Genomic DNA, 22,403 nt, shown 5'->3' on the forward strand with positions numbered 1-22,403 from the left:
GCAAATTTTTTCCCTTCAAGTATTTATCCAGTTCCTTTTTGAAAGCCACGATTCAATCTGCTTCCACAGCTCTTTCAAGCAGCACATTCCAGATCAAAACTACTCGCTGCGTAAAAATGTTTCTCCTCATGTTGCCTTTGGTTCTTTTGCCAATCACCTTAAATCTGTGTCCTCTGGTTCTCGACCCTTCTGCCAATGGGAACAGTTTCTCTTTATTTACTTTATCTAAACCCATCATGATTTTGAACACTTTGATTAAATCTCCTCGCACCCTTCTCTGCTCTAAGGAAAACAACCCCAGTTTCTCCAGTCTATCCACATAACTGAAGTCCCTCATCCCTGGTACCATTCTAGTAAACCTCCTCTGCACCCTCTCCAAGGCCTTCACATCCTTCCTAAAGTGCAGTGCGACACAGGCTGATGGAACTCATTGTCATACAGTCAGCATCCATTCCAAGGGATGGCCCTGATGGATGCTGTGGTTGACTTTCCAATGTAAGGGTGTCACAAGGTTGCAGTCTGAAGTGACGGTGTGTTTGATAATCCTCCCACTTCCGGTGAACCTCATGGTGATCACCAATAAGCCTCACCAAACTATTCGGTTGCATGTTGTACCTAAATAGGTAATGAATCAGGGCCAGTGTGTTGAACCACGCACTGGTAGAACCATGGTGGCCTCTAATTCCCCATGTACAGTTCCCAGGTTCACCTCTTTGGTTAATAGAGTTACCGAGGCAACCATTGAGGCAGCCAATAGAAATGGGTTCAACAACAGGCTGTTTTCCTGGAGAGAGAGGCATTTGATTGGGGGGAGGGCCGATCTATGAAAAAAGAATGTTTGGCCTTTTCCTGTTCTTAAAATGTCTCATTTTCTCATTCTTAGTGGCTTGTGTCAGTGTGACATTGGTGGAGGTTTGGGAGCTGGTCACTAGGATAGTGTGGAGCAGGCAGAGCAGCAAACGGGAATTGAAAATACATCAACATAAGAGGCTGCATTTATACAGCACCTTTAACATAACAAAATATATCAAGGCACAATCCGGCTAATGGTCTGACCCTTGACCTCAGCAGGAGTTGTGGAGGGGGGGAGGTGCAGGTGGCAGGAATCACTGCCAAGAAATAGGTTTTAGGGAGGTTTATGTGGGTGGGGAGAGATGTAGCAAGAGAAGGGTGTTTAGGAAGGGAGTTCCAGGGTGTGGTAGCAAATTTTCAGGCAACGCCACTGATGGTTCAGTGAAGGGGATAAGAATGTGCAGACGGTATTGGAAAATGGAGAGTGCAGGCAAAGCTCCAGGAGATTGTAAAGGTACAGAGAGACAAGGCCCTTTGGGAGAGATAAGGCCTTTGGGGAGAGACAAGGCCTTTGGGGAGAGACAAGGCCCTCGGGGAGGGACAAGGCCCCAGGGGAGAGACAAGGCCTTTGGGGAGAGACAAGGCCCTCGGGGAGGGACAAGGCCCTAGGGGAGGGACAAGGCCCTAGGGGAGGGACAAGGCCCTAGGGGAGGGACAAGGCCCCAGGGGAGAGACAAGGCCCGAGGGGAGGGACAAGGCCCGTGGGGAGGGACAAGGCCCTCGGGGAGAGACAAGGCCCTCGGGGAGAGACAAGGCCCTAGGGGAGGGACAAGGCCCTAGGGGAGGGCAAGGCCCCCGGGGAGTTACAAGGCCCTCGGGGAGAGACAAGGCCCCAGGGGAGGGCAAGGCCCCCGGGGAGAGACAAGGCCCTAGGGGAGGGCAAGGCCCCCGGGGAGGGACAAGGCCCCCGGGGAGAGTCAAGGCCCCCAGGGAGAGACAAGGCCCCCGGGGAGAGACAAGGCCCCCGGGGAGAGTCAAGGCCCCCGGGGAGAGTCAAGGCCCCCGGGGAGAGACAAGGCCCCCGGGGAGAGACAAGGCCTTGGGGAGAGACAAGGCCCTTATGTTAAAGATGAGAGCACAAGTTTTGAAGGGACGGAGAGCCAGTGGAAGTATGTGAAGGAATGGTGAGATGGATTTGTGCAGGATAGAAGGTGTGTGGAGAAGCTCCAGATGGAGCTCGAGAGGCTGGCAAGTAAGTTGGAATCATTGAGTGAGAAGGTAGATTATTAATGGATGGGAGTTTCAGCAGCAGCAACAACAACTTGCATTTGTATAGCGTAGAAAAACGTCCCAAGGTGCTTCACAGAAGCATATCAGACAAAAATCAACACCGAACCACAGGAGGAGATATTGGGAGGCGTGACTAAAAGCTTAGTAAAAGAGGGAGGTTAGAAGGAGGGTCTTAAAGGAGGAGGTGGAGGTGGAGTGAGGGTGATTGAAGGGGTGGAGACAGTTATGTATAAAATACCTCTACACTTGGGAAGGCTGGAGAAGAAAACCTGCTGTAGCATCATCGACGAAATGTTTTAAAATCTTCTAAAATATTTTATTGTAGGAAGCATCAGCTGAAAAGTGCAAAATATCAGCCTCTGAAAATTGGAACAACTTCATTTATCAATTAAAGGGAAAAACAAATTTTCTAAACAGGACTGAAAGATTGGGGAGATAGCAGGATATGGACGGCAGAATCACTCTGCGTTCTCAATATGCAGGTCATGTGAATTTCTGTCAAAGCAGATTGGTCAAACCAAATGCAATCACAATCGCTAGTGTCTCAAGTTGTCACAATCAGTAGTGACTAAAATTGTCACAATTTCTAGTGACTAAAGATGTCATAATCACGAGTGACTAAAATGTTCTCAGCAACACCCTATTATGCAAAATACTCCATCTAGGACTGTTCAGCTCATCAAGGGAAATGTTAGACTCTGTACCACACCTCCAGCATTCTAGAGGTAAGCCTCATCTGGGCAAGTGAGAGTTTTAAACTAGTTTGGATGATGGGATGATAGTTCACTGGGATGTTTACATACGATATGCAGATATATGGAGATATTCATTTACCTGGCCTCCTTTTCACTTAAAGTAACTTTTTCAGTCAAGTAGTCAAACAGCTCTCCTCTCTTCATCCTGTGAACATAAGAACATTTTAAAGATGTTACATTAGAAGTTGGAACATTTCCCTGACATGGGTGTGGCGTAGTTGCTCCATTTGCACAAGAGAACCTAAATAACCAAAATACAACATGACCGGTCATTTTGATGTGTTGGTGTGTTTTCCTGTGTTGGTGTAATTTGAAGTGTTGTTGTGTTTTCATAGAATCATAGAACGGCACAGAAGGAGGCCATTCGGCCCATCGTGTTCGCCGCCGGCTGAAAATGAGCCACCCAGTATAATCTCACTTTCCAGCACTTGGTCCGTAGCCCTGTAGGTTACGGCACTTCAGGTGCACATCCAGGTACTTTTTAAATGAGTTGAGGGTTTCTGCCTCTACCACCCTCTCAGGCAGTGAGTTCCAGACCCCCACCATCCTATGGGTGATTTTTCTTTCCTCAGCTCCCGTCTAATCCTTCTACCAATTACTTTAAATCTATGACCCCTGGTTATTGACCCCTCCGCTAAAGGAAATAGGTCCTTCCTATCCACTCTATCTCAGCCCCTCATAATTTTATACACCTCAATTAAATCACCCCTCAGCCTCCTCTGTTCCAAAGAAAACAACCCCAGCCTATCCAATCTGTAATCATAACTAAAATTCTCCAGTCCTGGCAACATCCTCGTAAATCTCCTCTGTACCCTCTCTAGTGCAATCACATCTTTCCTGTAATGTGGTGACCAGAACTGTACGCAGTACTCAAGCTGTGGCCTAACTAGTGTTTTATGCAGTTCTAGCATAACATCCCTGCTTAAGGAAAGTATCCCATTTGCCTTCTTAACCACCTTATTTACCTGTGCTGCTACCTTCAGGGATCTGTGGACATGCACTCCAAGGTCCCTCTGTTCCTCTACACCTCTCAGTATCCTCCCATTTATTGTGTACTCCCTTGCCTTGTTTGCCCTCCCCAAATGCATTACGACCCTCCCTCAACAAATCCAGGCTGACTGTCCTTGATTAATCTGTGCCTTTCAAAGTGACAGTTTATCCTGTCCCTCAGAATTGATTCCAATAATTTGCCCACCACCGAGGTTAGACTGACTGGCCTGTAATTACTCGGTCTATCCTTCGCTCCCTTTTTAAACAATGGTACAACGTTAGCATTCCTCCAATCCTCCGGCACTACGCCTGTATCCAGTGAGGATTGGAAAATGATGGTCAGAGCCTCCGATATTTCCTCCCTTGCTTCTTTTAACAGCCTGGGATACATTTCATCCGGGCCTGGTGATTTATCTACTTTCAAAGATGCTATTCCCCTTAATACTTCCTCTCTCACTATGTTTATCCCGTCCAATATTTCACACTCCTCCTCCTTAACTACAATCTCTGCATCGTCCCCCTCTTTTGTGAAGACAGATGCAAAGTATTCATTAAGAACCAGACCTACATCTTCCACCTCCACACACAGGTTACCTTTTTGGTCTCTAATTGGCCCTACTCTTTCCTGAGTTATCCTCTTGCTCTTTATATATTTATAAAACATCTTTGGATTTTCCTTGATTTTACTTGCCAATATTTTTTCATGCTCTCTCTTTGCTTTCCTAATTTCCTTTTTAATTTCACCCCTGCACTTTCTTTACTCCTCTAGACTTTCTGTAGTATTCTGTAGTCTTATCTTACCCTGTATGCTCCTTGACGTCCAGGGGGCTCTAGATTTGGCAGCCCCACCCTTTTTCTTTGTGGGAACATGTTTACTCTGCACCCCTTGAATCACCCCCTCCCACTGATTTACTTTCAAGTAATTGTTTCCAGTCCACTTTTGCTAAATCACTTCTCAGCTTAGTAAAATTGGCCTTTCCCCAATTGAGAACTTTTACTCCTGTTCTATCTTTGTCCTTTTCCAAAATTATGCTAAAATTAATTGAATTATGATCAATACCACCAAAATGCTCTCCCACTGATACTCCTTCCACCTGCCCAGCTTCATTCCCTAAAACTAAATCCAGAACTGCCCCCTCTCTCGTTGGGCTTGCTATGTACTGGCTAAAAAAGTTCTCCTGAATGCAATTTAAGAATTTTGCGCCCTCTATACGTTTTGCACTGTTTCTATCCCAGTTAATATTCGGGTAGTTGAAATCCCCTACTTTTACTGCCCAACTGTTTTTGCACTTCTCAGAAATTTGCCTACATTTTTATTCTTCTATCTCCCTGACTGTTTGGGGGTCCAGAGTACACACTCTAGAGTGTGACTGCCCCTTTTTTGTTCCATAGCTCAACCCATATGGCCTCAGTTGATGATCCTTCGAACTTATCATCCCTCCTCACAGCTGTAATTGTTTCTTTGACCAAAATTGCCTCCCACCTCCTTTTTTAACCCCTTCTCTATCTCGTCTGGAAACCCTATAACCAGGAACATTGAGCTGCCATTCTTGCCCCTCTTTAAGCCATGTTTCTGTAATAGCTAAGATATCATACTGCCACGTGTCCATCTGTGCTCTCAGCTCATCTGCCTTATTCACTATTTTTTTTTTTTATTCGTTCACGGGATGTGGGCGTCGCTGGCAAGGCCGGCATTTATTGCCCATCCCTAATTGCCCTCGAGAAGGTGGTGGTGAGCCTCCTTCTTGAACCGCTGCAGTCCGTGTGGTGACGGTTCTCCCACAGTGCTGTTAGGAAGGGAGTTCCAGGATTTTGACCCAGTGACAATGAAGGAACGGCGATATATTTCCAAGTCAGGATGGTGTGTGACTTGGAGGGGAACGTGCAGGTGGTGTTGTTCCCATGCGCCTGCTGCCCTTGTCCTTCTAGGTGGTAGAGGTCGCGGGTTTGGGAGGTGCTGTCGAAGAAGCCTTGGCGAGTTGCTGCAGTGCATCCTGTGGATGGTGCACACTGCAGCCACAGTGCGCCGGGGGTGAAGGGAGTGAATGTTTAGGGTGGTGGATGGGGTGCCAATCAAGCGGGCTGCTTTATCTTGGATGGTGTTGAGCTTCTTGAGTGTTGTTGGAGCTGCACTCATCCAGGCAAGTGGAGAGTATTCCATCACACTCTTGACTTGGGCCTTGTAGATGGTGGAAAGGCTTTGGGGAGTCAGGAGGTGAGTCACTCGCCGCAGAATACCCAGCCTCTGACCTGCTCTCGTAGCCACAGTATTTATATGGCTGGTCCAGTTAAGTTTCTGGTCAATGGTGACCCCCAGGATGTTAATGGTGGGGGATTCGGCGATGGTAATGCCGTTGAATGTCAAGGGGAGGTGGTTAGACTCTCTCTTGTTGGAGATGGTCATTGCCTGGCACTTATCTGGCGCGAATGTTACTTGCCACTTATGAGCCCAAGCCTGGATGTTGTCCAGGTCTTGCTGCATGCGAGCTCGGACTGCTTCATTATCTGAGGGGTTGCGAATGGAACTGGACACTGTGCAGTCATCAGCGAACATCCCCATTTCTGACCTTATGATGGAGGGAAGGTCATTGATGAAGCAGCTGAAGATGGTTGGGCCTAGGACACTGCCCTGAGGAACTCCTGCAGCAATGCCCTGGGGCTGAGATGATTGGCCTCCAACAACCACTACCATCTTCCTTTGTGCTAGGTATGACTCCAGCCACTGGAGAGTTTTCCCCCTGATTCCCATTGACTTCAATTTTACTAGGGCTCCTTGGTGCCACACTCGGTCAAATGCTGCCTTGATGTCAAGGGCAGTCACTCTCACCTCACCTCTGGAATTCAGCTCTTTTGTCCATGTTTGGACCAAGGCTGTAATGAGGTCTGGAGCCGAGTGGTCCTGGCGGAACCCAAACTGAGCATCAGTGAGCAGGTTATTGGTGAGTAAGTGCCGCTTGATAGCACTGTCGACGACACCTTCCATCACTTTGCTGATGATTGAGAGTAGACTGATGGGGCGGTAATTGGCCGGATTGGATTTGTCCTGCTTTTTGTGGACTATACTCCTTGCATTGAGGTATACACCATTAAGCACTGCCAAACTCCTTTGTTCTTTATTTTCTAACCTTTGTTTCCTCTGCCTTCCGAAGTCACTGACTAATTTTCTGCCTTCTATCTCCAGTTGTGATTCTGTCCCATCTGAATCTACACTCGGGTTCCCATCCCCCTGCCAAGCAAGTTTAAACCTTCCCCAATAGCACTAGCAAACCTCCCCACAAGGATATTGGTCCCGGCCCTATCGAGGTGCAACCCGTCCGGCCTGTACAGGTCTCACCGCCCCCCCCCCCCACCTAGAACTGGTCCCAATGCCCCAGGAATCTAAAGCTCTCCCTCCTGCACCATCTCTCCAGCCACGCATTCATCTACTCTATCCTCCTATTTCTATACTTACTGGCACGTGGCACCGGGAGTGTTTTCCTATGTTGGTGTATTTTGATGTGTTGGTATATTTTGAAGTTTTTGTGTACAGATTCATAGGAAGGTAACAGCACAGAAGGAGGCCATTCAGCCCATCGAGTCCGTGCCGGCTCTATGCAAGAGCAATCCAGCTAGTTCCACTCCCCCGCCCTTTCCCCGTAGCCCTGCAAATTTTTTCCTTTCAAGTACTTATCCAGTTCCCTTTTGAAGGTGATGATTGAATCTGCCTCCACCACCCCCTCGGGCAGTGCATTCCAGATCCAAACCACTCGCTGTGTAAAAAGGTTTTTCCACATGTCACCTTTGGTTCTTTTGCCTTAACCTATGTCCTCTTTTGATACAACAAAGGCTATGGGCTGCGACAACATCCCAGCTGTAGGGCTGAAGAACTAGTCCAAACTGTTCCAGTACAGCTACAGCACTGGCATCTACCCGACAATGTGGATAATTGCCCAGGTGTGTCCCGTCCACAAAAGCAGGATAAATCCAATCCGGCCAATTACCGCCCCATCAGTCTACTCTCAATCATCAGCAAAGTGATGGAAGGTGTCGTCGACAGTGCTATCAAGCGGCACTTACTCACCAATAAGCTGCTCACCGATGTTCAGTTTGGGTTCCGCCAGGACCACTCGGCTCCAGACCTCATTACAGCCTTGGTCCAAACATGGACAAAAGAGCTGAATTCCAGAGGTGAGATGAGAGTGACTGCCCTTGACGTCAAGGCAGCATTTGACCAAGTGTGGCACAAAGGAGCCCTAGTAAAACTGAAGTCAATGGGAATCAGGGGGAAAACTCTCCAGTGGCTGGAGTCATACCTAGCACAAAGGAAGATGGTAGAGGTTGTTGGAGGCCAATCATCTCAGCCCCAGGACACTGCTGCAGGAGTTCCTCAGGGCAGTGTCCTAGGCCCAACCATCTTCAGCTGCTTCATCAATGACCTTCCCTCCATCATGAGGTCAGAAATATGGATGTTTGCTGATGATTGCAGTGTTCAGTTCCATTCGCAACCCCTCAGATAATGAAGCAGTCCGAGTCCGCATGCAGCAAGACCTGGACAACATCCAGGCTTGGGCTCATAAGTGGCAAGTAACATTCGCGCCAGACAAGTGCCAGGCAATGACCATCTCCAACAAGAGAGAGTCTAACCACCTCCCCTTGACATTCAACGGCATTACCATCGCCGAATCCCCCACCATCAACATCCTGGGGATCACCATTGACCAGAAACTTAACTGGACCAGCCACATAAATACTGTGGCTACAAGAGCAGATCAGAGGCTGGGTATTTTCCAGCGGGTGACTCACCTCCTGACTCTCCAAAGCCTTTCCACCATCTACAAGGCCCAAGTCAAGAGTGTGATGGAATACTCTCCACTTGCCTGGATGAGTGCAGCTCCAACAACACTCAAGAAGCTCAACACCATCCAGGACAAAGCAGCCTGCTTGATTGGCACCCCATCCACCACCCTAAACATTCACTCTCTTCACCACCGGCGCACTGTGGCTGCAGTGTGCACCATCCACAGGATGCACTGCAGCAACTCGCCAAGGCTTCTTCGACAGCACCTCCCAAACTCGCGACCTCTACCACCTAGAAGGGCAAGGGCAGCAGGCACATGGGAACAACACCACCTGCACGTTCCCCTCCAAGTCACACACAATCCCGACTTGGAAATCTATCGCCTTTCCTTCATCGTCGCTGGGTCAAAATCCTGGAACTCCCTTCCTCACAGCACTGTGGGAGAACCTTCACCACACGGACTGCAGCAGATCAAGAAGGCGGCTCACCACCACCTTCTCAAGGGCAATTAGGGATGGGCAATAAATGCCGGCCTTGTCAGCAATGCCCACATCCCATGAACGAAGAAAAAAAAATCTAAGTGTTGGTGTATTTTGATTTGTTGGTGTGTTATATCGAGTCTACAGCACAGAAATAGGCCATTCGGCCCAACTGGTGTCTGCCGGCACATATTCTCCACACGTGCATCCTCCCTCCCAACTTTATCTAATCCGTGCCGACTATCATTCATGAGCCCATACTTTTATTTATTAGCCCATACTTTTCCAAGTGCCAGTTAATTTTGTCCCAGAATAGAGTCTCTAAAATTTTCCCCATCATTGACGTTAGGCTGACTGGCCTGTAATTGCCAGGCTAATCCCCCTCCTCTTTTTTGAAGGGTTGGTGTGTTTTGAAGTGTTGGTGTGTTTAGATGAGTTGGCCTGTTTTGAAGTGTTGGCCTGTTTTGAAGTGTTGGCCTGTTTTGATGCGTTGGTGTCTTTTGAAGTTTTGGGAGGCTAAATTGGGCCGCATAGCACCCGTTGTGTAGACGCTACGCGGACTCCCATGCCCCGAAAATGCGTCTGAATGCCTAAAAATTAGAGCCAGGACATTCAGGAGTCACTTCGGAAACACTTCTATGCGCAAAGGGTGGTAGAAATTTGGAATTCTTTTCCACAAACGGCAGTTGATGAAACATCGAAAATAGGAGCAGGAGTAGGCCATTCAGCCCTTCGAACCCGATTCAATATGATCATGGCTGATCCTCTATCTTAATACCATATTCCCGCTCTCTCCCCATACCCCTTGATGCCTTTTGTGTCTAGAAATCTATCTAGCTCCTTCTTAAATATATTCAGTGACTTGGCCTCCACAGCCTTCTGTGGTAGAGAATTCCACAGGTTCACCACCCTCTCTGAGTGAAGAAATTTCTCCTCATCTCAGTCCTAAATGCCCTACACCGTATCCTGAGACTGTGACCCCTTGTTCTGGACCCCCCCAGCCAGGGGAAACATCCTCCCTGCATCCAGTCTGTCTAGCCCTGTCAGAATTTTATATGTTTCAATGAGATCCCCTCTCATTCTTCTAAACTCGAGTGAATACAGGCCGAGTCGACCCAATCTCTCCTCATATGACAGTCCTGCCATCCCAGCGATCAGTCTGGTGAATCGTCGCTGCACTCCCTCTATGGCAAGTATATCCTTTCTTAGGTAAGGAGACCAAATCTGCACACAATACTCCAGGTGTGGTCTCACCAAGGCCCTGTATAACTGCAGCAACACATCCTTACTCCTGTAATCAAATCCTCTTGCAACATACCATTTGCCTTCCTAACTGCTTGCTGCACCTGCATGTTTGCTTTCAGTGACTGGTGTACAAGGACACTCAGGTCCCTTTGTACATCAACATTCCCCAATCTATCACCATTTAAATAATACTCTGCCTTTCTGTTTTTTCTTCCGAAGTGGATAACTTCACATTTATCCACATTATACTGCATCTGCCATGTATTTGCCCACTCACTCAATTTGTCTAAATCACTTTGAAGCTTCTTTGCATCCGCCTCACAACTCACGATCCCACCTAATATTGTGTCGTCAGCAAACTTGGAAATATTACATTTGGTTCCCTCATCCAAATCATTGATATATATTGTGAATAGCTGGGGCCCAAGCACTGATCGCTGTGGTACCCCACTAGTCACTGCCTGCCACCCCGAAAAAGACCTATTTATTCCTACTCTCTGTTTCCTGTCTGTTAACCCATTTTCAATCCATGCCAGTATATTCCCCCCAATCCCATGTGCTTTAATTCTGCACACTAACCTCCTATGTGGGACTTTATCAAAGGCCTTCTGAAAATCCAAATACACCACATCCACTGGTTCTCCCTTATCTATTCTACCAGTAACATCCTCAAAAAACTCCAGTAGGTTTGTCAAACATGATTTCCCTTTCATAAATCCATGTTGACTTTGTCTAATCCCGTTGATATTTTCTAAGTGTCCTGTTATCACATCCTTTATAATAGACTCTAGCATTTTCCCTACTACTGATGTCAGGCCAACCGGTCTGTAGTTCCCTGTTTTTTCTCTCCCTCTTTTTTTAAATAGTGGGGTTACATTTGCCACCCTCCAATCTGCAGGAACTGTTCCATTATCTATAGAATTTTGGAAGATGACAACTAATGCATCCACTATTTCCATGGCTACCTCTTTTAGTACTCTGGGGATTTATCAGCTTTCAGTCCCATTAATTTCTCCAGCACTATTTTTTTACGAATACTAATTTCCTTTAATTCCTCCTTCTCATTAGTCCCTTGGTTCCCTAGCATTTCTGGGAAGTTATTTGTGTCCTCTTCCATGAAGACAGAACCAAAGTATTTGTTTAATTGCTCTGCCATTTCCCTGTTCCCCATTATAAATTCTCCCATTTCTGACTGTAAGGGACCTACATTTGTCTTCACTTATCTTTTTCTTTTATAGTCCACTTTTATGTTGCTTGCAAGTTTACTCTCATACTCTATTTTTTACCTCTTAATCAATCTCTTGGTCCTTTTTTTGCTGACCTGGACTAATAATCCGGAGTCATGAGTTCAAATCCCGCCACGGCAGCTGGGGAAATTGAATTCAATTAATTAAATAAAATCTGGAATTAAAATACTAGTATCAGTAATGGTGGCCATGAAACTACTGGATTGTCGTAAAAACCCATCTGGTTCACTAATGTCCTTTAGGGAAGGAAACCTGCCGTCCTTACCCGGTCTGGCCTGTGGACTCCAGACCCACAGCAATGTGGTTGATTCTTATTGCCCTCTGAAATGGCCGAGCAAGCCACTCAGTTGTAAAATCTCGCTAAAAAAAGTCATAATAAGAATAAAACCGGACGGACCACCCGGCATCGGACCACTAGGCACTGGACACGACAACGGCAAACCAAGCCCAGACGACCCTGCAGAGTCCTCCTCACTAACATCTGGGGACTTGTACCAAAATTGTGCCAAAATCTGGGGACTTGTGCCAAAATTGGGAGAGCTGTCCCACAGTCTAGTCAAGCAACAGCCTGACATAGCAATACTCACAGAATCATACCTTTCAGCCAACGTACCAGACTCTTCCATCACCATCCCTGGGTATGTCCTGTCCCACCGGCAGGACGGACCCACCAGAGATGGCAGTACAGTGATATACAGTCAGGAGGGAGTGGCCCTGGGAGTCCTCAACATTGACTCTGGACCCCATGAAATCTCATGGCATCAGGTCAAACATGGGCAAGGAAACCTCCTGCTGATTACCACCTACCGCCCTCCCTCAGCTGATGAATCAGTCCTCCTCCATGTTGAACACCACTTGGAGTAAGCACTGAGGGTAGCAAGGGCACAGAAAGTACTCTGGGTGGGGGACTTCAACGCCCATCACCAAGAGTGGCTCGGTAGCATCATTACTGACCGAGCTGGCCGAATTCTGGAAGACATAGCTGCTAGACTGGGCCTGCGGCAGGTGGTGAGGGAACCAACATGAGGGAAAAACTTACTTGACCTCGTCCTCACCAATCTACCTGTCACAAATGCATTTGTCCATGACCGTATTGGTAGGAGTGACCACCGCACAGTCCTTGTGGAGACGAAGACCTGTTTTTGCACTGAGGACACCATCCAACGAGTTGTGTGGCACTACCACAGTGCTAAATGGGATAAATTCAGAACAGATCTAGCAGCTCAAAACTGGGCATCCATGAGGCGCTGTGGGCCATCAGCAGCAGCAAAATTGTATTCCAGCACAATCTGTAAACTTATGGCCGGGCATATTCTTCAATCTACCATTACCAACAAGCCAGGGAATCAACCCTGGTTCAATGAGGAGTGTAGAAGAGCATGCCAGGAGCAGCACCAGGCGTACCTAAAAATGGTGAAGCTACAACTCAGGATTACATGCATGCTAAACAGCGGAAGCAACATGCTATAAACAGAGCTAAGCGATTCCACAACCAACGGATCAGATCAAAGCTCTGCAGTCCTGCCACATCCAGTCATGAATGGTGGTGGACAATTAAACAACTAACGGGAGGAGGAGGCTCTGTAAACATCCCCATCCTCAGTGATGGTGGAGTCCAGCACGTGAGTGCAAAGACAAGGCTGAAGAGTTTGCAACCATCTTCAGCCAGAAGTGTCGAGTGGATGATCCATTTCAGCCTCCTCCCGATATCCCCACCATCGCAGAAGCCAGTCTTCAGCCAATTCGATTCACTCCATATGATATCAAGAAACGGCTGAGTGCACTGGATACGGCAAAGGCTATGGGCCCCGACAACATCCCGGCTGTAGTACTGAAGACTTGTGCTCCAAAACTAGCTGCGCCTCGAGCTAAGCTGTTCCAGTACAGCTACGACACTGGCATCTACCCGATAATATGGAAAATTGCCCAGGTATGTCCTGTCCACAAAAAGCAGGACAAATACAATCCGGCCAATTACCGCCCCATCAGTCCACTCTCAATCATCAGCAAAGTGATGGAAGGTGTCATCGACAGTGCTATCAAGCGGCACTTACTCACCAATAACCTGCTCACCGATGCTCAGTTTGAGTTCCGCCAGGACCACTCGGCTCCAGACCTCATTACGGCCTTGGTCCAAACATGGACAAGAGAGCTGAATTCCAGAGGTGAGGTGAGAGTGACTGCCCTTTACATTCAGGCAGCATTTGACTGAGTGTGGCACCAAGGAGCCCTAGTAAAATTGAAGTCAATGGGAATCAGGGGAAAACTCCCCAGTGGCTGGAGTCATACCTAGCACAAAGGAAGATGGTAGTGGCTGTTGGAGGCCAATCATCTCAGCCCCAGGACATTGCTGCAGGAATTCCTCAGGGCAGTATCCTAGGCCCAACCATCTTCAGCTGCTTCATCAATGACCTTCCCTCCATCATAAGGTCAGAAATGGGGATGTTTGCTGATGATTGCAGTGTTCAGTTCCATTCGCAACCCCTCAAATAATGAAGCAGTCCGAGCCCGCATGCAGCAAGACCTGGACAACATCCAGTCATGGGCTCAAAAGTGGCAAGTAACATTCGCGCCAGACAAGTGCCAGGCAATGACCATCTCCAACATGAGAGAGTCTAACCACCTCCCCTTGACATTCAACGGCATTACCATCGCCGAATCCCCCATCATCAACATCCTGGGGGTCACCAATGGCCAGAAACTTAACTCGACCAGCTATATAAATACTGTGGCTTCAAGAGCAGGTCAGAGGCTGGATATTCTACGGCGAGTGACTCACCTCCTGACTCCCCAAAGCCTTTCCACCATCTACAAGGGGCAAGTCAGGAGTGTGATGGAATACTCTCCACTTGCCTGGATGAGTGCAGCTCCAACAACACTCAAGAAGCTCAACACCATCCAGGATAAAGCAGCCCGCTTGATTGGCACCCCATCCACCACCCTAAACATTCACTCCCTTCACCACCGGCGCACTGTGGCTGCAGTGTGCACCATCCACAGGATGCACTGCAGCAACTCGCCAAGGCTTCTTCGACGGCACCTCCCAAACCCGCAACTTCTGCCACCTAGAAGGACAAGGGCAGCAGGCACATGGGAACAACACCACCTGCACGTTCCCCTCCAAGTCACACACCATCCTAACTTGGAAATATATCGCCGTTCCTTCATCGTCGCTGGGTCAAAATCCTGGAACTCCCTTCCTAACAGCACTGTGGGAGAACCTTCACCACACGGACTGCAGCGGTTCAAGAAGGCGGCTCCCCACCAACTCACTCCTCATACCTTTGTAGTTTCCTTTGTTTAGATTTAGGACCCTAGTTTCGGATTGGACTACTTCACTTTCCATCTTAATAAAGAATTCTATCATTCCCTGAAGGACCCCGCACAACAAGATCATTAATTAACCCCTTCTCAATGCACAATACCCAATCTATGATAGCCTGTTCCCTGGTTGGCTCCTCAACGTACTGGTCTAAAAAAAAATCTCGTACACTAGCTGAATTGTTAATTTTAAATCTGAGATTGATAGATTTTTGTTAACCAAAGGTATTAAGCGATATGGGGCTCAGGTGGGTATATGGAGTTAGGTCACAGATCTGCTATGATCTCATTGAGCAGATTCGGCTCGAGGGGCTAAATGGTCTACTCCTGTTGCTATGTTCCTATAATAAAGTTTCAATACTCTACAGGTAGTGGGCCAGGTAGCTAACAGGCAACAGCAAGGGCACTGGCGGAGTGGCAGGGGTGGACAGGAATGCTGTCATCCTGAGAGAGGACAGCAGGTTCATGTTCCATGGAGCCAGTGCCACTTGCTGCCTCCTGTTATGCGCCACCAAAAGCAGGACGTGTGTCGGTGAGTGCCCTGCAGGATGTTTGGGTGATGTGCCTGTCATGGTTGACTACCTGCCAGTGTACGTGACCTGTGAGTTGTGGGCGTGCAGCTTGCAACAGTAATAATGTGTGAAGGTAAGAGGAAGCATTCTGATTGGAAGAGTTGAGTACTGATTGAAAGAGTTTGTTGGTCGGTGGGTGATGGGGGGTGGAGTGCGCAGAGCAGTGGATACGGTGAGTGGTGCAGTTGGTACGATATACCACGTGACAGCTGACCTCACTCACCTTCACCACTCGTGTCAAATCATTGAACTTCTTCCTGCACTGCATCCATGTTCATGGTGCTGTGCACCTGGCATTGACTTCATCCCCTACAGATTGGAGGATGTGGGATGTAGTTGTGAGCAACCTTGATTCAATGTTTTGAAAGAACTCAACAGTTTTTAAACATAAGGACAGGACCTGCATCTGTGTTTTCCATGAGCGAGTTCTGATCTCCGTTCAGACACCGTCCAGACCCGTATCTTATATTTTGAAAATATAAGAGTCCCACAAACTTTGAGCAGCCAAGTTGTTGCTCATTAAGTATTCCAGAATTCCCATCATCACCGTGCTTCACTATATCGCAGCTTAGATTCACTTCACCATTGACTCCCACCACTTCCTGCAGCCACACTGCACCTTCCCTTTAAGGGCTGCACGCTGCCTTTAAGTGGTGCTAGCCACTTGTGATATCTGGGCTCCCTGCTGATGAGCAGCCACTCAACAACGCAGGTAGGCCTGGCTATACACAGCAATCAAGTAAAACAGCAGGCAGCATGAATGTTACATGGATTAATCGCGCACCGTGATCCCAGTGCCCATTTTTGGGGGTTAACCAATTTAACTCCCTTGGTGTGTTTGTATTTTGATGTGTTGGTGTGTTTTCATGTGTTGGTGTGTTTTCATGTGATCATAGTAGGTACAGCACAGAAGGAGGCCAATCGGCCCAATGAGCTTGAACTGGCTCTTTGAAAGAGCTATCCAATTCTATTCCCCTGCTCTTTCCCCATAGTGCTGTAATATTTTTCGCTTCAGGTATTTATCCAATTCCCTTTTGAAAGTTATTATTGAATCTGCTTCCACCTCCCTTTCAGGCAGTGAATTCCAGACCATAACAACTCTCTGTGTAAAAGATTGTTTCCTCATGTCACCTCTGGCTCTTTTGCCAATCATCTTAAATCTGTGTCCTCTGGTTACTGACCCATCTGCAACTGGAAACAGTTTCTCCTTATTTACTCTGTCAAAACTGTTCATGATTTTGAACACCTCTATCAAATCTCCCCTTAACCTTCTCTGTTCTAAGGAGAACAACCCCAGTTTCTCCAGTCTCTCCACATAACTGAAGTCCCTCATCCCTGGTACCATTTCAGTAAATCTCTTCTGCACCCTCTCTAAGGCCTTGACATCCTTCCTAAAGTGTGGTGCCCAGAATTGGACACAATTATTAAGCTGAGGCCTAACCAGTGTTTTATAAAGGTTTAGCATAACTTCCTTACTTTTGTACTCTATGCCTCTATTAATAAAGCCCAGGATCCCAAATGCTTTTTTAACAGCCTCTCAACTTGTCCTGCCACCTTCAAAGATTTGTGTATGTGCACCCCCAGGTCTCTCTGTTCCTCCATTTAAAATTGTACCATTTAGTTTATATTGCCTCTCCTCATTCTTCCCACCAAAATGCATCATTTCACACTTTTCTGCGTTAAATTTCATCTGCCGTGTCTGCCCATTTCACCAGTCTGTCTCTAACCTCCTGAAGTCTGTTACTATCCTCCACATTGTTTACCACATTTCTGAGTTTCGTGTCATCTGCAAACTTTGAAATTATACCAACTATGCCCAAGTCCGTGTCATTAATATATATCAAAAAGAGCAGTGGTCCTAATACTGACCCCTGGGGAACACCACTGTATACTTCCCTCCAGTCTGAAAAACAACCGTTCACCACTACTCTCTGCTTTCTGTCCCTCAGCCAATTTTATATCCATGCTGCCACTGTCCCTTTAATCCAATGGGCTTTAATTTGGCTAACATGTGATACTTTATCAAATGCCTTTTGAAAGTCCATCTACACAACATCAACTGCACTACCCTCATCAACCCTCTCCGTTACTTAAGTTAGTCAAACACGATTTTCCTTTAATAAATCCGTGCTGACTTTCATTTATTAGCCCAGACTTTTCCAAGTGCCAGTTTATTTTGTCCCGGATTATTGTCTCTAAAAGTTTCCCCACCACTGACGTTAGCCTGACTGGCCTGTAATTGCCGGGTTTATCCCTCTCCCCTTTTTTGAACAGGGTGTAACATTTGCAATCCTCCAGACCTCCGGCACCATCCCCATATCTGAGGAGGATTGGAAAATTGTGGCCAGAGCCTCCACAATTTCCACCCTTACTTCCCTCAGTAACCGAGGATGCATCCCATCCGGACCGGGTGACTTTTCTACTTTGAGTACTGCCAATCTTTTAAGCCCCTCCTCTTTATCTATTTTCATCCTATCCAATATCACTCCTACCTCCTCCTTTACTGCTACAGTGGCAGCATCCTCTTCTCCAGTGAAGACTGATGTGAAGTGTTCATTTAGTGCCTCAGTCATGCCCTCTGCCTCCACAAGAAGATCTCCTTTTTTGACCCTAATCAGTCCCACCCTTCCTTTGACTGCCCTTTTACTATTTATATATTTATAAAAGACTTTTGGGATCCCTTTTATGTTAGCCGCTAATCTATTCTCATACTCTCTCTTTGCCCCTCTAATTCCCTTTTTTAGATCTCCTCTGTACTTTCTGTATTCAGCCTGATTCTCTACAGTATTATGAACCTTACTTTCATCATAAACCTTCTTTTACAGTTTCATTTTAATCTCTATATCTTTAGTAATCCAGGGAGCTCTAGCTTTGGATGCCCTTCCTTTCCCCCTTGTGGTAATGTGTCTACTCTGTACCCAAACCAACTCCTCCTTAAAGGTCTCCCATTGTTCAATCACTGGTTTCCCTCCAATTTTTGATTTCAATCCACCTGGGCAAGATCCCTTTTTAACTCACTGAAATTTGCCCCCCTCTAATTAAGCATTTTTACATTTCATTTTTCCTTGTCCTTTTCCATAACTATTCTAAACCAATGATATTATGATCACTGTTCCCCAAATGCTCCCCCACTGAAACATGCTACACTTCATTCCCCAGAACTAGATCCAGCACTGCTTCTTTCCTCGAGGGGCAGGAAACACACTGTTCCAGAAAGTTCTCTTGCACACATTTCAGGAATTTCTCTCTCTCTTCCCCATTACATTGTTACTATCCCAGTCTATATTGGGATAATTGAAGTGCCCCATTATCACTACTCTATGGTTCTTGCATCTTTTGTAATTTGCCCCCATCTCCTTCCCACTATTTGGTGGCTTTTAGTACACACCCAGTAGTGTAATTGCTCCTCTATTGTTCCTTAGAATCTATTTGGTTAGAATTGTCTTTGACCCCTCCCTTTCCAGTGCTATAGTAGTTTCTTTCCTGAATACCTTGTAGCCAGGAATATTAATTACCCAATCCTCCCCTTCTTTGAGCCAGGTCTCTATTATTGCCACTATATCATAGTCCTATGTAGCAACTTGAGCCTGGAGCTCACCAACCTTATTTATCGCCCTACGTGCATTTACACTCATGCACTCCAATCTCATCTTAGACTGCCTCGCATTTGCCCCGTCTGATCCCTCCAATTTCTGAACTATTCTTTACTCTGGTTCTATTTGTTTCTCCCAGTCCTCTGTGCACCTTGTTTCTCCTCTCTAATGTTTCATCCTGGTGTCCATCTCCCTGCCAAATTAGTTTAAACCCTCTCTCACATCACTAGTGAACCTTTCCACGAGGACATTGGTCCCAGCTCTGTTGAGGTATAACCCGTCCATCTTGAACAGATCCCTCCTCCCCCAGAACTGGTCCCAAAGCCCCAGGAATCTGAAGCCCTCTGTCCTGCGCCATTTCTCCAGTCAGGCATTAACCTGTCTTTTCCTATTATTCCTTTACACACTAGCGTGTGGCACTGGGAGTAATCCAGAGATTACTACCTTTGAGGTCCTGCTTTTTAACTTTCTCCCTAGCTCCTGAAACTCTGACTGCAGGACCTCAGCCCTTTTCCTTCCTATGTCATTGGTTCTCACATGGACCACGACTTCTGGCTGTTCCCCTTCCCCCCTCAAAATGTTCTGCATCTTCTCAGTGATGTCTTTTACCCTTCGGGACTCATGTCAGTGGTTGCAGAAATGCCTGTCCATCTCCCCCCCCCCCCCCAACCCCGGACTATCGAACCCCCTATAACAGCTGCATTTCTTGTGCCCCCCGTGTAGTCGAGTCTCCCATGGTGCCATGGATTTGTTCGTGACTGCACTCCCCTGAGGTTTCAACACCCTCACTGATATTCAACACTGAGTAACGGTTTGTGGGTGCCACACTCCCAGGGGACTCCTGCACTGCCTGCCTGTTCCTCCGAGTCTGTCTGGTGGTCACCCACTCCCTCTATGCCTGAACTCTCTGTAACTGTGGGGTGACCACCTCCTGAAACATGCTATCCATGAAACACTCAGTTTCCTCTATACATTGTAGTGACGCCAGCCGCCCCTCAAGCTCAGAAACTCTGAGCTGAAGCTTGAGCAGTTGGTGGCACTTCCTGCACATGTGGTTCTCGGTCTAGGAAAGCCTCGATTTTAAAATTCTCATCTTTGTTTTCAAATCCCTCCACAGCCTCACCCCCTCCCTATCTCTGTAACATTCTCCAGCCCTACAACCCTCCGAGATCTCTGCGCTCCTCCAATTCTTGCCTCTTGTGTATCCCCAAATTCCATCGCTCCACCATTGGCGGCCGTGCCTTCAGCTGTATGGGCCCTAAGTTCTGGAACTCCCTCCCTAAACCTCTCCGCCTCTCTACCTCTCTCTCCTCCTTTAAGATGCTCCTTAAAATCTACCTCTTTGATCAAACTTTTATGTTGTTCGGTGTCAAATTTTGTTTGATAATTGCTCCTGTGAATCACCTTGGGACGTTTTACTACGTTAAATGCAAGTTGTTGTTGTTTTTGGTTTTCCAGGACACACAAAGTGTTCTGGAGTTCCCACGTGGCACAGGATGTACATGCAACGGGCCCCAGCTGTCCTGCCATGTTAGCTAATAGTTATTTAAACTTTGTTTAGCTTTAAGGCACTTTACTGTTTATTTAACACTAAAACACTAACCACTAAAAACCACTAACCAACCACTAAAGACACTAACCAATGAACTAAATACTTACTGACTTACCCTCGGTGCACCTCCTTGCCTTGTTTTAATTGTTCGTGCGGCTCCCTTTCTGCTCCACTCAGTTTTAGTCTACAGTGCTATGGTTTAAATCACTGAGCACCTCCTTCCCCCTCTGCACCTAATTCCAACACTCACCAAATTCCCAGTTGAATATCCTCACTCTGTTAGCACTTCACTCCATGTTGGTGTCTTTTGGAGTGTTGGTGTGTTTTGGAGTGTTGGTGTGTTTAGAAATCTAAAGAGAAAAGTCAAGGCTATAGAGCAGTGTAGTGATTTGGGTAAAGATAAGCAGAGTGTGTCAGGAAGGGACAGAGAGTTTAACGGTAATCGTGCATCAGTGAATAAGGTCAAATCAGGGAAAAATAGTAAAAAGTTAAAAATTAAAGGCTCTTTATCTGAATGCACAAAACATTCGTAACAAGATAGACGAATTTCTGGCACAAATAGAGATAGATGGGTTTGATCTAATAGCCATTACTGAGACGTGGTTGCTGGGTGACCAGGGTTTGGAACTAAATATTCCAGGGTACTTGACGTTTTGGAAAGACAGGCAGAATGGAAAAGGAGGGGAGTAGCCCCAATAGTAAAGGATGACCTAAGGACAGCAGTGAGAAAGGATCTTGGCTCGGAGGATCAGGAAGTAGAATCAGTCTGGGTGGAAATAAGAAATAACACGGGGCAGAAAACACTGGTGGGAGTAGTTTATAGGCCCCCTAACAGTAGCTATACCGTTGGACAGAGTATTAATCAAGAAATAGTAGGAGCTTGTAACAAAGGTAATGCAATAATCGTTGGGGGACTTTAAAGTTCATATAGGCTGGACAAATCAAATTGGCAAAGACAGTCTGGTGAACGAGTTCATGGAATGCATTCGAGAGAGTTTCTTAGAACAATACATCATGGAACCAACCAGGGACAGTCTATTTTATATTCTGTATTGTGTAATGAGACAGGATTAATTAGTAATCTCACAGGGAACGATCCTCTGGGGAAGAGTGATCATAATATGATAGAATTTCATATTGAGTTCGAGAGTGACGTACTTAAGTCTGAAACTAGAGTCTTAAACTTAAATAAAGCCAATTACATAGGTATGAGGGGCGAGTTGGCTAAGGTAGATAGGGAAATTAGATTACAAGGTATAATGGTAGATAAGCAATGCCAAACATTTAAATAAATATTTCAATATTCTCAACAAATATACATTCCATTGAGAAATAAAAACTCCACCAGAAAAGTGATTCATCCTTGGCTAACTAAAGAAGTTAAGAGCAGTAAACAGATTAAAAGAAGAGGCTTATAATGTTGCGAAGAAGAGTAGTAAGCCTGAGGATTGGGAGAGTTTTAGAAACGAGCAAAGGATGACCAAAAATTTGATAAAAAATGAGAAAATAGAATATGAAAGTAAACTAGCAAGATATATGTAAACAGATTGTAAGAGTTTCTACAAGTATGTAAAAAGGAAGAGAGTAGCAAAAGTAAATGTTGGTCCCTTAGAGACAGGAGAAATTATAATGGGGAATAAGGAAATGGCAGAGATCTTAAGCAAATATTTTGTATCTGTCTTCACAGTAGAAGACACAAAGAGCATACCAAAAATAGTGGAGAACCAAGGGTCTAATGAGAATGTGAAGTAGAGAAAAAGTACTTGAGAAACTAATAGGACTAAAAGCCG

The 22,403-nt window shown here is 46.4% G+C and overlaps 1 protein-coding gene across 2 annotated transcripts in view; it reads right to left on the reverse strand.

The window, feature by feature from the left end:
- The window catches only part of LOC137310393 (phosphorylase b kinase gamma catalytic chain, skeletal muscle/heart isoform-like), a 171,295-nt gene that overhangs the window by 89,893 nt on the left and 58,999 nt on the right, over positions 1-22,403 (reverse strand). For both annotated transcript variants that reach the window (XM_067978227.1, XM_067978226.1), the window contains exon 5: positions 2,917-2,982. In XM_067978227.1, the coding sequence (XP_067834328.1) occupies positions 2,917-2,982 (66 nt within the window). The remainder of the gene's footprint in view (positions 1-2,916; positions 2,983-22,403) is intronic.

Source organism: Heptranchias perlo, unplaced genomic scaffold (genome assembly GCF_035084215.1).
Source record: "Heptranchias perlo isolate sHepPer1 unplaced genomic scaffold, sHepPer1.hap1 HAP1_SCAFFOLD_251, whole genome shotgun sequence".
Lineage (NCBI taxonomy): Eukaryota > Metazoa > Chordata > Chondrichthyes > Hexanchiformes > Hexanchidae > Heptranchias > Heptranchias perlo.